The sequence below is a fragment of the Trichechus manatus genome, unplaced genomic scaffold (genome assembly GCF_000243295.1).
Source record: "Trichechus manatus latirostris isolate Lorelei unplaced genomic scaffold, TriManLat1.0 scaffold00111, whole genome shotgun sequence".
NCBI classification, from domain to species: Eukaryota; Metazoa; Chordata; class Mammalia; order Sirenia; family Trichechidae; genus Trichechus; species Trichechus manatus.
Window position 1 is genome coordinate 4,106,511 of NW_004444047.1, and position 12,918 is coordinate 4,119,428.

Sequence of the window (12,918 nt, forward strand, 5' to 3'; positions counted from 1 at the left end):
CAGAACACTTAATTGTGCTCATGAGGACTGTGTACGTAGATCAAGAGGCAGTCATTCAAACAGAACAAGGGGATACTGCGTGGTTTAAAATCAGGAAAGGTGTGCATCTGGGTTGTATCCTTTCATCATATTTATTCAATCTGTATGCTGAGCAAATAATCCAAGAAGCTGGACTATATGAAGAAGACTGCGGCATCAGGATTGGAGGAAGACTCATTAACAACCTCTGTTATGCAGATGACACAACCTTGCTTGCTGAAAGTGAAGAGGACTTGAGGCACTTACTGATGAAGATCAAAGACCACAGCCTTCAGTGTGGATAGCAATTCAACATAAAGAAAGCAAAAATCCTCACAACTGGACCAATAAGCAACATCATGATAAACGGGGAAAATACTGAAGTTGTCAAAGACTTAATTTTACCTGCATCCACAATCAACACCCATGGAAGCAGCAGTCAAGAAATCAAACGATGTGTTGTATTGGGCAAATCTTCTGCAAAAGACCTCTTTAAAGTGTTAAAAGCAAAAATGTCACCTTGAGGACTAAGATGCGCCTGACCCAAGACATGGTATTTTCAATTGCCTTATATGCATGTGAAAGCTGGACAATGAATAAAGAAGACCAAAGAAGAACGGATGCCTTTGAATTATGGTGTTGGCAAAGAATATTGAAGATACCAGGGGCTGCTAGAAGAATGAACAAATCTATCCTGGAAGAGGTACAGCCAGAGCGCTCCTTGGAAGCGAGATGGCAAGACTTTGTCTCACATACTTTGGACGTGTTGTCAGGAGGGACCAGTCCCCCGAGAAGGACATCGTGCTCGGTAAAGTAGAGGGTCAGCGAAACAGAGGGAGACCCTCAAGGAGATGGACTGACACAGTGGCTGCAACAATGGGCTCAAACAGAGCAATGATTGCGAGGATGGCGCAGGACTGGGCAGGGTTTCGTTTTGTTGTGCACGGGGTCGCTACGAGTCGGAACTGACTCCACAGCACCTAACCACGACAACAACACAAGGCCATATTTCTGTCATCTGCTCATAGACTTCATAACCAAAGAACACCCCACACTGGACTGACTGCAGAAGCCAGCATGAGAATCCAGCTGTTTCCTCTTAAGCCAGAACATAAAGAGATTTGCAGAAATGTAGAATAATGCCACTCTTCTCGCTAAAAGTTTTTGTTTTGGAACATATGTTTTTCATGAAAACCTTACTTATGTTAACACGTAACAGATTTGCTATTTTGAAATGAATTATTAAATATTTTTAAGCTCCTTGGGTTTGTTTTCTAACAAAGTACATTGTGGGGGCATTGGTGGTTCAGTGGTAGAATTCTCATCTTCCATGCAGGACACCTGGGTTCGATTTCCGGTCAATGCATCTCATGCGCAGCTACCACCCGTCTGTCCATGGAGGCTTGTGTGTTGCTAGGATGCTGAACAGGTTTCAGCGGAGCTTCCAGACTAAGACAGACTAGGAAGAAAGGCTTTGAAATCTACTTCCAAAAATGAGCCAGTGAAAACCCTATGGAACACAAGGGTCCCTTCCAACACCGATCACGGGGACGGTGCTGGACAGAGTAGGGTTTCATTCGTTGTGCGTGGGGTCATCACGAGTCAGGGGCTGACTCCCTGGCAGCTAACAACAAATATTGGGAGCTATAACCACATAAACGAAGGCTCTTTGAGAGTTTCTGTAATTTTTAAGAGTAGAAAGGCGTCCTGAGACCAAATATGAGAAGTGCTACCCTAGAGTAAAATATTTAGACGTGGCATTTGGAGTTACACATAGAAGATAATGCCCAGCTGGTCCTCTGAGGGGCTGTACTGGTTTCCATTCCTGTGAGCAATGTAGGAGAATTTCCATTCCTGACGGTCCTGCCAGTCTTTGACACTGTCAGACCATCACCAACCTCACGGGTATGACGTGTTATATTCATGCTGTTTGGTTCTGCATTTCCCCAGCCCTTCCTGAGGCTGCCGATCTCTTCTTATGTTGATTGACCTTGGACCTTTTGTCCTTTCTTTTCACAAAGGACTTTTAAATAATTTCATCCATTTCAAAACAAAACACCCAATGGTATTGAGAGTCTAATCAGGATTACTTTGAACAAAGGACGCCATGTTGCTTTATTCGGGACCTTTCAGGAGTATGCTAATTTCTTCCACACATTCAGATATTGTTTTTGATCTTTCAATAAGACTGAATAATTTTCTTTATATAGTTCCTATACATTTCTGGTTAAATTCCTTCCCAGATAATTTTATAGTTTTTAATTACAATTATGAATGGGGTATTTTCCATTTTCATTTTTAACAGGTTTTAGCTGGATTAAAAAGCCCTTGCTCTTTTGGATGTTTGCTTTCTGGATATGTTGTTAGGTGCCCTTGAGTTGTTTCTGACTCATAGCGACCCCATGTACAACAAAACGAAACACTGCCCAGTCCTGCACCATCCTCACAATCATTGCTATGTTTGAGCCCATTGTTGCAGCCACTGTGTCAATGCATCTTGTCAAGGGTCTTCCTCATTTTCACTGACCCTCTACTTTACCAAGAATAATGTCCTTCTCTGGGGACTGGTCTCTTCTGATAACATGTCTAAAGTACGTGAGATGAAGTCTCGCCATCCTCGCTCCTAAGGAGCACTCTGGCTGTACTTCTTCCGAGACAGACTTGTTGGTTCTTCTGGCAGTCCATGGGATATTCAATATTCTTCGCCAACACCATAATTCACAGGCATCAGTTCTTCTTTCGGCCTTCCTTATTCATTGCCCAGCTTTCACAGGCGTAGGAGGCAACTGAAATACCATTCTTTGATCAGATGCACCTTAGTCCTCAAGGTGATATCTTTGCTTTTTAACTCTTTAGAAAGGTCTTCTGCAGCAGGTGTCTCCAGTGCAATACATTGTTTGATTTCTTGACTGCTGCTTCCATGGGCATTGATTGCGGATCCAAGTAAAATAACATCCTTGACGACTTCAATAATTTCTCCATTTATCATGATGTTGCTTGTTGGCTGGGTATACAATCATATTATCTGAAAATAAAGGTAATATCTCTTTCTTCATTTCATCGACTATCCTGTTTATTTTCTTTTTTTGTCTGAATGCATCAGCTATAAATGTCAAAACAACATTAAATAATAATGGTGAAGTTTCCTGATTTTGGTTTTCAGAGTTCCTATGTTGTTTTGCCAAATCTTAACAAATATTTTAGTATTTACTGATATAGTCTTTTTTTCTCCCTCTGAATGGACCGATAGCTAAAGAAGAGATTGGAAAGTTGTTAAAGACATACTGTTTGGGATACACACCAATGCCAAGTGGTTTTGCAAGTGAGTTCCCCCTAACTTCAAAAGACTCTGTTCCACCTAGCTACCAATACTGAACATTTAGATCAAGGATTCTGTAGAAAAATTCTGATCAAAAGGGGGAAAATGTAGAACAGAATTTAAAATTCTCATGAAATTCAGATTTCCTGGAGCCACTGAGACCAGATGACCCCTCCCCACCCCCGGAAAGATTACTCTGAGGAAATCTTTAAACCTCGAACCCAAGCTATTCCCTGAAACCATCTTTGCACCAAATAATAGTTTAGCCTAATTAGAAAAGAATGTCTGCATTAAACGTTATACTCTTTTAAAAGAATTATCTATATGGGAGCAAATTGACAACAGCAACTCAAAAGGTTAGACCAGAAGCTTTGGGGGCAGTGAGTTTGTGTTAACAATGGGGGAACAGTTTGGAGAAGATGGTCAAGAACGGTGGCCCAACTTGAAGACTGGAATCAGCGTCACCAAATTGTACATGCAGTCGTTGTTGAAGTCAGGGATGTTTCGTTGAGTATATTTTCATTTAGTAAAAAGTTAATAAAATAGACTCTGTTCTAGATCATAAAAAAGAATGGGCAACCCCTCCCTCAATCCAACTGAGGAAGCTGAAATACCATTAATCATGAAATCTGATAGAGCAGGAAAAACAGAACAGAAGGCTGTAACAAATGCCTAGAAGTCACTGGAACGATAACGTGTACTGAGTAGGATCGATCCTAGCAATGCAAAGATGTCTACAAGCGAAGAAATAGGATGCATAAGTCACAGCCTCAACCTGTTACCTCTTGAGGGGGCTCCCAGCCGAACCTGCTGAGGGTCACACAGCCCGGCCCAGGGTCCAGCCTCTCGCCTCCCGTCAGGCACTGCTCTGTCCCAAAGGCTCTGGAGCTGACTTGTCCCTGGTGCCAATGGCTCCCTCTGCTGGGAGGCTCAGGAACCTCTGGCAGCCCCATGTGTGCAGGGAGCCCAACTCCCCCACGGGTGACGCACCAGTCACAGCCACGGGTGCAGCACTGGCCACTGCTGGCTCCGCGGGGCCTGCCACCGTGTGTCCACGGCCGGGCCCGCGTCGGGAGCAGCACAGGCCTGTAGCAGGAGCCCAGCATGTTTGTCAACAGGTGAACTCTTGGAGTGGCTTTTTGTCTGAGGCAGGCGGGTGCCTGAGCTAGAAATGAGCCAGGCAAACCCTTGTAACTGACGCCTCCACCGCCAGCCGTCTCCCAGCTCTGTCCTGCTTGGACGCCCGTGCCATTTCAGGGTGTGCTGGCGCCAGCTAGCACTGGTTCTCAGGGCCAACTCCGCACCTCTGCTCAACCGCAGGTTCAGGGACCCTGCTCTCGGTGGCAGCTTGAAGGTGACCGTGAGGGGAATATTTACACCGCAGAAATTGGCAAACGCTCCACATCGGGGCTCCACCCACTCTGGAGCGCTGCTTGCTCAATGTCGACCAGACCCCGCGGACTCTGGGAGGACGGTCTGCGTCCGCGTCCTGTGTACTCTGGGAGGACGGTTTGTGTCCACGTCCCGTGTACTCCAGAGGACCATTTGGCTGGCCAAGGAGGGCAGGGTCTCCTAGGATCCTGAGAGCAGAGAGAACCCCGTTGGCCTGGCTATGCCTCCGTGCTGCACGGAGCACGCTGGCTGCACCCTCACCCCAGGGCCCCAGGGGCTCCCTGGCACAGTGGGAGGATGACTCCTGCCTGGGTGTCAGGCGAGCTGGCAGAAGGGCTGTGATTTCCCCCAGCCTCCTCGGCTGACTCCCCCAGTAGCCGGAGGGAGCTTTCCAAGCCCCACTGCTCACCAGCTTCCCCTCCGCCCTTCCTGGGGCAGAACCCCAGTCCCGTGTGGCCACAGACCCCTGCTCTGTTTGGGCAGCAAGTGACCTAGCCCCAGGGGGTGCATCAGACACCCTGCTCCCCCTCCTCTGCAGCCAGGGTGACCACAAGCTCAAGTACTGGCCGACGAGCCTTGAGTGGAACTCAGCTGAGGAGTTTCTGGAAGGAATTCTCTCACTGGCTGGATGGGGAGCCGCCCCGCCCACTTCCTCTCCCCTCCTGTGGGTGTGGAATCCAGAGACGCAGCCGGATGTGTTTCCTGGTGCAAACGCTTCCCAAGAAGCTGGGAAAAACCAGCACTCCTCACGGAGGGCCACAGGGCTCCGCCATCGGCTGCCATCCCTTCACGCACTCCTGGACCGTGCCCGGCGTCGCCGGGTCTCGGGCTTTCACCCCGAGGTCCCCTGCACAGGCCCTTGTCATCACTCAGGCCAGTCCTTCCTGCCAGTGGGGACTAGAGTCTGCTGCTGTTTTAATTCTCTGTCTACCTGTGCACCCCCAGCTAGAACAGACGCTCCGTGAGAACGGGCCTTCGTCTCATTTACCCCAGCACCCCTACTGCAACTACCCCTACCCAACTGTTGTTGCTGTGGCTGTCTGTGAGCTGGCCCAGACTCATGGTGACCCCACACACGATGGGATCAGACTGCTGTGAGCCACAGGATTTTCACTGGCTGATTTCCAGAAGCAGATTGCCAGGCCTTTCTTCCTAGTCCATCTTAGTCTGGAAGCTCCACGGAAACCTGTTCAGCATCACAGCAACACACAAGCTTCCATGGACGGATGGGTGGTAGCTGCACATGAAGTAAACTGGCTGGAATCAAGCCCGAGTCTCCTGTGTGGAGAAGTAAAAGAGCTGAACAGAAAATTTCAAAGGATGGCTCAAGGAGACAAAGGAAACTGTTATAATGACATGTGCAAAGACCTGGAGGTAGAAAACCAAAAGGGAAGAACATGCTCGGCATTTCTCAAGCTGAAAGAACCGAAGAAAAAATTCAAGCCTCAAGCTGCAATATTGAAGGATTTTATGGAGAAAATATTGAAAGATGCAGGAAGCATCAAAAGAATACACAGAGTCACCGTGCCAAAAAGATTTGGGCAACATTCGGCCATTTCAGGAGGCAGCATATGATCAAGAATCAATGGTACTGAAGGAAGAAGTCCAAGCTGCACTGAAGGCCTTGGCGAAAAACCAGCCTCCAGGAATTGATGGAATCCCAGCTAAGATGTTTCAACAAACGGATGCAGCGCTGAAGTGCTCACTTGTCTATGCCAAGAAATTTGGAGGGCAGCTACCTGGTCAACAAACTGGAAGAGATCCACATTTGCGCCCATTCCAAAGAAAGGCGATCCAGCAGAATGTGGAAATTATTGAAGAATATCATTGATCTCACATGTAAGGAAAATTCTGCTGAAGACAATTCAAATATGGTTGCAGTACTACATCAACAGGGAACTGCCAGAAATTCAAGCCGGCTTCAGAAGAGGACATGGAATGAGGGAGGGATATCATTGCTGATGTCAGATGGATCTTGGCTGAAAGCAGAGCATATCAGAAAGATGTTTACCTCTGTCTTATTGACTATGCAAAGGCATTCGACTGTGTGGATCATAACACATTATGGATAACATTGCAAAGAATGGGAATTCCAGAACACTTAATTGTGCTCATGAGGAACCTGTACATAGACTAAGAGGCAGTCATTTGAACAGAACAAGGTGGAACTTTGTGGTTTAAAATCAGGAAAGGTGTGCATCAGGGTTGTATTCTTTCATCATAGTTATTCAATCTGTATGCTGAGCAAATTCTCTAAGAAGCTGGACTCTATGAAGAAGAATGGGGCATCAAGATTGGAAGAAGACTCATTAACAACCTGCAATTTGCAGATGACACAACCTTGCTTGTGGAAAGGGAAGAGGACTTGAAATACTTACTGGTGAAGATCAAAGACCACAGCCTTCAGTATGGATTACACCTCAACATAAAGAGAACAAAAACCCTCACAACTGGGCCAATAAGCAACACCATGATAAACAGAGAAAATATTGAAGTTGTCAAGGATTTCATTTTACTTGGATCCACAATCAACATCCATGGAAGCAGCTGTCAAGAAATCAAGACTCATTGCATTAGGCAAATCTGCTGTAAAAGACCTTTTTAAAGTGTTCAAAAGCAAAGATGTCACCTTGAAGACTAAAGTGCCCCTGACCCAAGCCATTGTGTTTTCAATCGCATCATATGCATGCGAAAGCTGGGCAGTGAATAAGGAAGACAGAAGAAGAATTGACGCCTTTGAATCATGGTGTTGGCGAAGAATATTGAATATACCATGGACTGCCAGAAGAATGAACAAATCTGTCTTGGAAGAAGTACAGCCAGAATGCTCCTTAGAAGCAAGGATGGGGAGACTTTGTCTCACATACTTTGGACGTGTTCTCAGGAGGGATCAGTCCCTGGAGAAGGACATCACGTTTGGTAAAGCAGAGGGTCAGCAAAAAAGAGGAAGCCCCTCAGTGAGATGGACTGACACGGTGGCTGCACCAATGGGCTCAAGCATGGCACCGATTGTGAGGGGGGCGCAGGAGCGGGCAGGGTTGCGTTCTGTGGCACACGGGGTCGCTGTGGGTCCGACCCACCTCGATGGCACCTGACCACGACAACTCCCGCACGGGAGGTGAGGATTCTCGCCCCGACCCACGACCGCCCCGTCGCCCCAGTGCCCAGAGAAGGGACGAGGGGGGTGCACATGAGTGGGGTGTTATTCCTTTTATTAGTGTGATTACTAAGGAAGCAGCCAGAACACCCAAGGTCCCAAAAGGAGATGAGAAAAGGCCACAGAGCCGTGCGGCTCTCTGGGGTCTGTGCTGTGGCCAGGGGCCGCAGAGAGGGGGACAATGACCGTCCGCCCCAGGAGAGAGTCCGTCGTCTGCGGGGACCGCCACTGACCCATCGCCACCTGCTTTTGCTGTCAGAGCAGACGGATCTGAGGGCTCCCTCCAAGCTACCGGATGTGAACTCCGCATCCAGGTGTAATGAAAAACAACACATTTAATACTAAAGCCACTTCAGGCAGCCCCAAGAGTGACCGCACCAGAGCGTGGACTTGAAGACGTCCCCACTGTGGAATCCCTGCCTTGTGTCCAGGGAGGGCGTGAATGTTGGAGGGGGGCCTCCAGGGTCTCCTAGTGCCCGGGGGGTCCTCAGCGCGCCCCCTCGGAGGGACAGCCCGGCCCAGAGCCGCCTGGGGCCCGGCCAGAGGCCACACGGAGCCTCTGCTCTCTCTCCGGGTGCTGTGTCCCGGTGGCCACCAGCCTAGACGTTGGACTTGGCGATGATCTTCTCGAGCAGACTCATCATGCGCTCCTGCAGCTGCAGGCTCTGCACCTGCAGGATGTTCTGCTGGTCCAGCACGCGGCGCACCTCGCGGCACGTCTCCTCCACGGCGCGGCTCAGCTTGCGCTGCTCCTCCAGGGTGGCCTCCAGCAGCCGCAGCTTCTTCTTCTGGAACGGGCAGCTCCTTACCTTGCGCTTCTTGGTGGGCCGCTCCTCCGACCTGCAGCGACACGGGAGGCCGTGAGACACGCTTGCACTGGCCTGAGACACATGTGCACTGGTCTGAGACATGCATGTAACGACCGTGAGACACACGTGTGCTGGCCTGAGACACATGTGCCAGCCTGAGACACATGTGCGCCGGCTGTGAGACATGTGTGTGCTGACTGTGAGACGTGTGTGCTGGCCTGAGATACGTGTGCACCAGCTGTGAGACACGCGTGCGCCGGCCATCTCTGAGGTGGCCCCAGTGGACAGGTAGAGAAACTGAGGCTCCAGGGGGCTGAGTCCCTCGCTCACAGACTCACGGTCCAGGCGTGGGAGGAGGGGTCACTCAGCGCCCGCCCACCCCAGATGATGAGCGTGCTGGGGGCCACAGGCCCTGCCTCCCTCTGGGACCAGCAGGCGCCACCGTGATCCGGGGTCACAGGATAATGCAAAGCCCCACAGTGTGGGGGGTGGTGACCAGCTCCAGAGGGCAGAGGAGCGCCCATGGGTGGGCACCACCCAGCACACTTGCCAGGAGAGCCCCAACCCCTGAGCTGGGCGGGCAGGGACAGGCGGGCCCCAGCTGGGGCTCAGGGGTGGCGAGGCTACCCCAGGAGAGACCAGGAAGGCTGGGGCAGGGTCCTGGGCACTGTGGCACTTGGGGCTCCTCCAGGAAAGCCTGAGGCCACCCAGTCCCCACCAGTCCTGGGCAGATGGGGAAACTGAGGTCCAGAAGGAAGGGCTGTGCTCGTCCTGGGTCTGTGGGTGTTTTGGTCTCCCTGTAGCCTGGAGATGGGCCAGCACCCTGGGGGGGAGGAGCACACCCAGGGGGCCAGCACACTGGGGAGCAGGGTGCAGCACACTTGGGGAGCTTGCAGGAGGGATGCAGCTCCACACCGTGGCGTCCACTTGGAACCCTTATGGGGGGTGGTATCCTCAGTCTAACTGCCAAAGTCCCTTGGCGTGTCAAAGGCCATGCTGGGGCAGGACTCTGACCGAGGTCCTCCTGGTCCCCACCTGCCCGCCAGCCCCGGGCCTATGCTTCTCGGCAGAGTAGGGTGACCCAGCCCACCTCAGGGCAGGGCGAGAGAGTGGCCCCCACATCCCAGCCCGGGGCAACATCCCGGCAGCTGGGACAGCAGGGAGACTGAGGCACAGAGGAGAGAGGCTGCGACTCAGACCCACAACCTTCCTGTTCTTGTCTCCACCTGGCCAGCTCCTACGCACCCGTGAAAGCCCATCCCAGATGCCCCCTCTTCGGGAGCTGGTCTGCCGCAGTGTGTGCAAGGGCAGGGCTGCAAGCAGGGCGGGGCTGAGGTGAGGACAGACAGCCAGGTTATGAGGATGCCCTCCTTGTGGGCGCCACAAAGGCAAAGTCTGCTGGGGGCCAGGGGGACGGGAGCTGAGGGCAGGCTGGGGTACACTTGGGGCCGAGCGTGTGGTCCCGTGACCTCAGCTGCACCCCCTGGGTGGGGCCCTGGGCCGAGGACTCCGAGTGTGTCCCTTCCCGCGATACACCCAGCCACGCTCCGAGGAAGCACTGGTGATCCCCATTTCACAGAAGGGGAGACTGAGGCTCAGAGAGGTCGGGGACTTTCGGAGTGACGGAGCCGGGAGGCACACCACGCTGCTGACTAAAGCCCACGCTGTCGCCCAGCAGCCCCGGCGTGGCCAGGAGCGGCTGCTGTCCTCACGGGCCTGCCCAGGATGGGGGTGGGGAGGCACACACCTGAGCTTAAGGGACAGTAAGCTGGAGGAGCTGTCGGAGCCGTTGTCCTCACAGTGGCCTTCGTAGGAGAACTGGCCGTACGGTAAGTACAGGGGGGTGGACTTAGTGGACGGCGACAGGGACGCCTCGGTCTGGGACGTGGAGGGCCCCGGCTGCTGGCTGTCCGGCAGTTTCCCGTCACAGGACTCGGGAACCTTGGCCAGGATCCTATCAATGGCTAGGAAATAGGGCCAGTCGGGCGGGACGGACTCGCTATCTGTCATGCATTTTAATTTCCTGAAACGAGAGACACAAGAGCCAAGTGTGAGACAGAGAATGGGCCGGGGGGCTGCACGGGCTCCACAGCCGGGGGGCCAGAAAGGCCGACCCAGCTCCAGGGCTGCGATGACACCAGGCTTCGGGAGAAGCCAGGCTGCGAGGCCTGTGCCGCTTCAGATGTTAAAGAAAAAGGCAAGAAGCAGATGCCCCAACTGTCAGTGAGGCTGTCTTGAAATGGGGGGTCCTGGGCTGATTCCTACTGCTTTTCTCCTTGCTGCTGTAGTTTCTAAGCTCTCTGCAATGAACCAGTTCTGCTTTTTAAAGCAGTTAACCAGCAATGGTAAACTCTTATAATGTAACGAGATAGGGAACACAATGCAAACAGAATAAAAATACTACAATGCTATAAGCCGTTTCCTAAAGGGGACCCCTCAGGGAGGATGACAGGGGTTAAGAGCGTGGGCTTTCATGTCCAACAAGTCTGAGTCTGCATCTCGGATCCACCACTCCCTGTGTGACCTTGGGCAGGTTCTGCAACCTCTCTGAGCCTCAGTTTTCACATCGGTAAAAGGGGGATAATCAAAGGGAGTCCCTCACAGGCTACAAACCAAACCAAATAAAAAATGAAACCCATTGTCGTCGAGTTGGTTCTGACTCATAGCGACCCTATAGGACAGAGTAGAACTGCCCCATAGGGTTTCCAAGGAGCTGCTGGTGGATTTGAACTGCCAACCTTTTGGTTAGCAGCTGCTTTCTTAACCACTACGCTGCCAGCTTCAGGGGTTTAAGAGAGTGATCCCTGGTGTCTGGCAAACAGCAAGCTATCCATACACAGGGCAGGAGCTAGCAGCAGGCAGCATTAACATCATTCTTGGCCGAAGGCAGCAGGAATCTACACGCCACGGGCCACGCTAATACTGCTGCTGCTGTTCAAATGGGTCCAAGCAAGAACCTGATCAGCACAAGGAAAGGCTGCCCCCAGCTCCAGAGGCCCCTGAATGGCAGCTCAATAAACCACACTCCATGGAACCCAGCATTCACTCTGTCTTCCCTTAGCCTCATAACCTTAATATATAAAGAGTTCTTGAAAAAAAATAAGAAAAGCCCCTGCTCTGGGGAGGCTGTCTTGAGGGTAAAAAAGAACTAGTTGACCAGTCAAAATGTTAGCCTGTTAGGGGGCTGTGCTGCCTTGGGCAACCTGCTTCCCCACTCTGGGCCTCGGTTTCCCCCTCGGGAGCTGTGAGGAGTACCGGTGCTTCACAAACTGGGAGGTGCCGTGCACGGGCCCGCCCTGCGCCCTCTGAGGGCCCTCCCTGCTGCACCCTCATCCCCTGTATCCTCTGTCCTCCTGGCTCACAGCTGGCCTCCAGGAACGGGAACAGAATCCCTCCACTGGGACTGGAGGGAGGCTTTTGGGATAAATAATGGATAGCCTGCCCAGACCCAACCAGAGCCAGAGGGGAGGCGTCTCCCATCAATTACGAGTCAGGACTGCTGGTAAAGCAGCCCGGTTCCCCGCCCTCCACCTCCAGTAGCCCCTTCCTCACCAGTTGCTGCGGGTTGAGCTGCTTGAACAGGGGCCGGGAGGCTGGGGAAGTCAGGGGCCTGGGGGTCAGGGGGCGGCAGCTGTGGTCCACGTGTGCACCTGACGTAGCCAGACTAGCATCTTTCCCACTCAGATCACGACCTAGGGCGGCTAAAATCCACCGTGGTCATCACTGAGTGACAATGCCTCGGACGCACAGCGGCCGCCATGTCCCGGCTTGAGGGCTGGGCTGTGTCAGACACAGGCGTTCACACAGCTGGCTGAGGACCCCAGAGGGTCAGGAGAAGTAAAGTAAGCACAGCTACAGACAGAACCTTGTGACCTCTGGGGTCTCGGGGCCCTTTGAGCCTCATCTCCAAGGGAGCGCCAGGAGCAAGGGCTGAGTGCACGGTAGGTATCTGCCCGTGAGAGTTCGGCTCAAAGAGCCAGGCGGTCACCGCCCAAGACCCCCGTGAGGCCCGTGAGGCTGGTGCAGGACGGACACCTGGTCCATACCGCTTCCCACTGCCCCTCGCTCCTGCCATGAGCCTGACACTCCTCACATTCCTGACCCCGCCACGCCCTCATGACCCTTGTGCACCCTTGAGATCTCTCCCCACCCTTGAGACCCCTCCATGCCCTGGCGACGCCTCCACACCCTGACGACCCCTCCACGCCCTGACGACCCCTCCA

General features: G+C 52.4%; 1 protein-coding gene across 1 annotated transcript in view; it reads right to left on the reverse strand.

The window, feature by feature from the left end:
• Window positions 1–8,485: 8,485 nt before the first annotated feature.
• Window positions 8,486–12,918, reverse strand: part of MSANTD1 (Myb/SANT DNA binding domain containing 1) — a 7,493-nt gene continuing 3,060 nt past the window's right edge. Inside the window, exons 2-3 of the mRNA XM_012557611.1 lie at window positions 10,443–10,718; window positions 8,486–8,726 (exon numbers count right to left, since the gene is read on the reverse strand). Coding sequence (XP_012413065.1) covers window positions 8,486–8,726; window positions 10,443–10,718 — 517 coding nt within the window. The remainder of the gene's footprint in view (window positions 8,727–10,442; window positions 10,719–12,918) is intronic.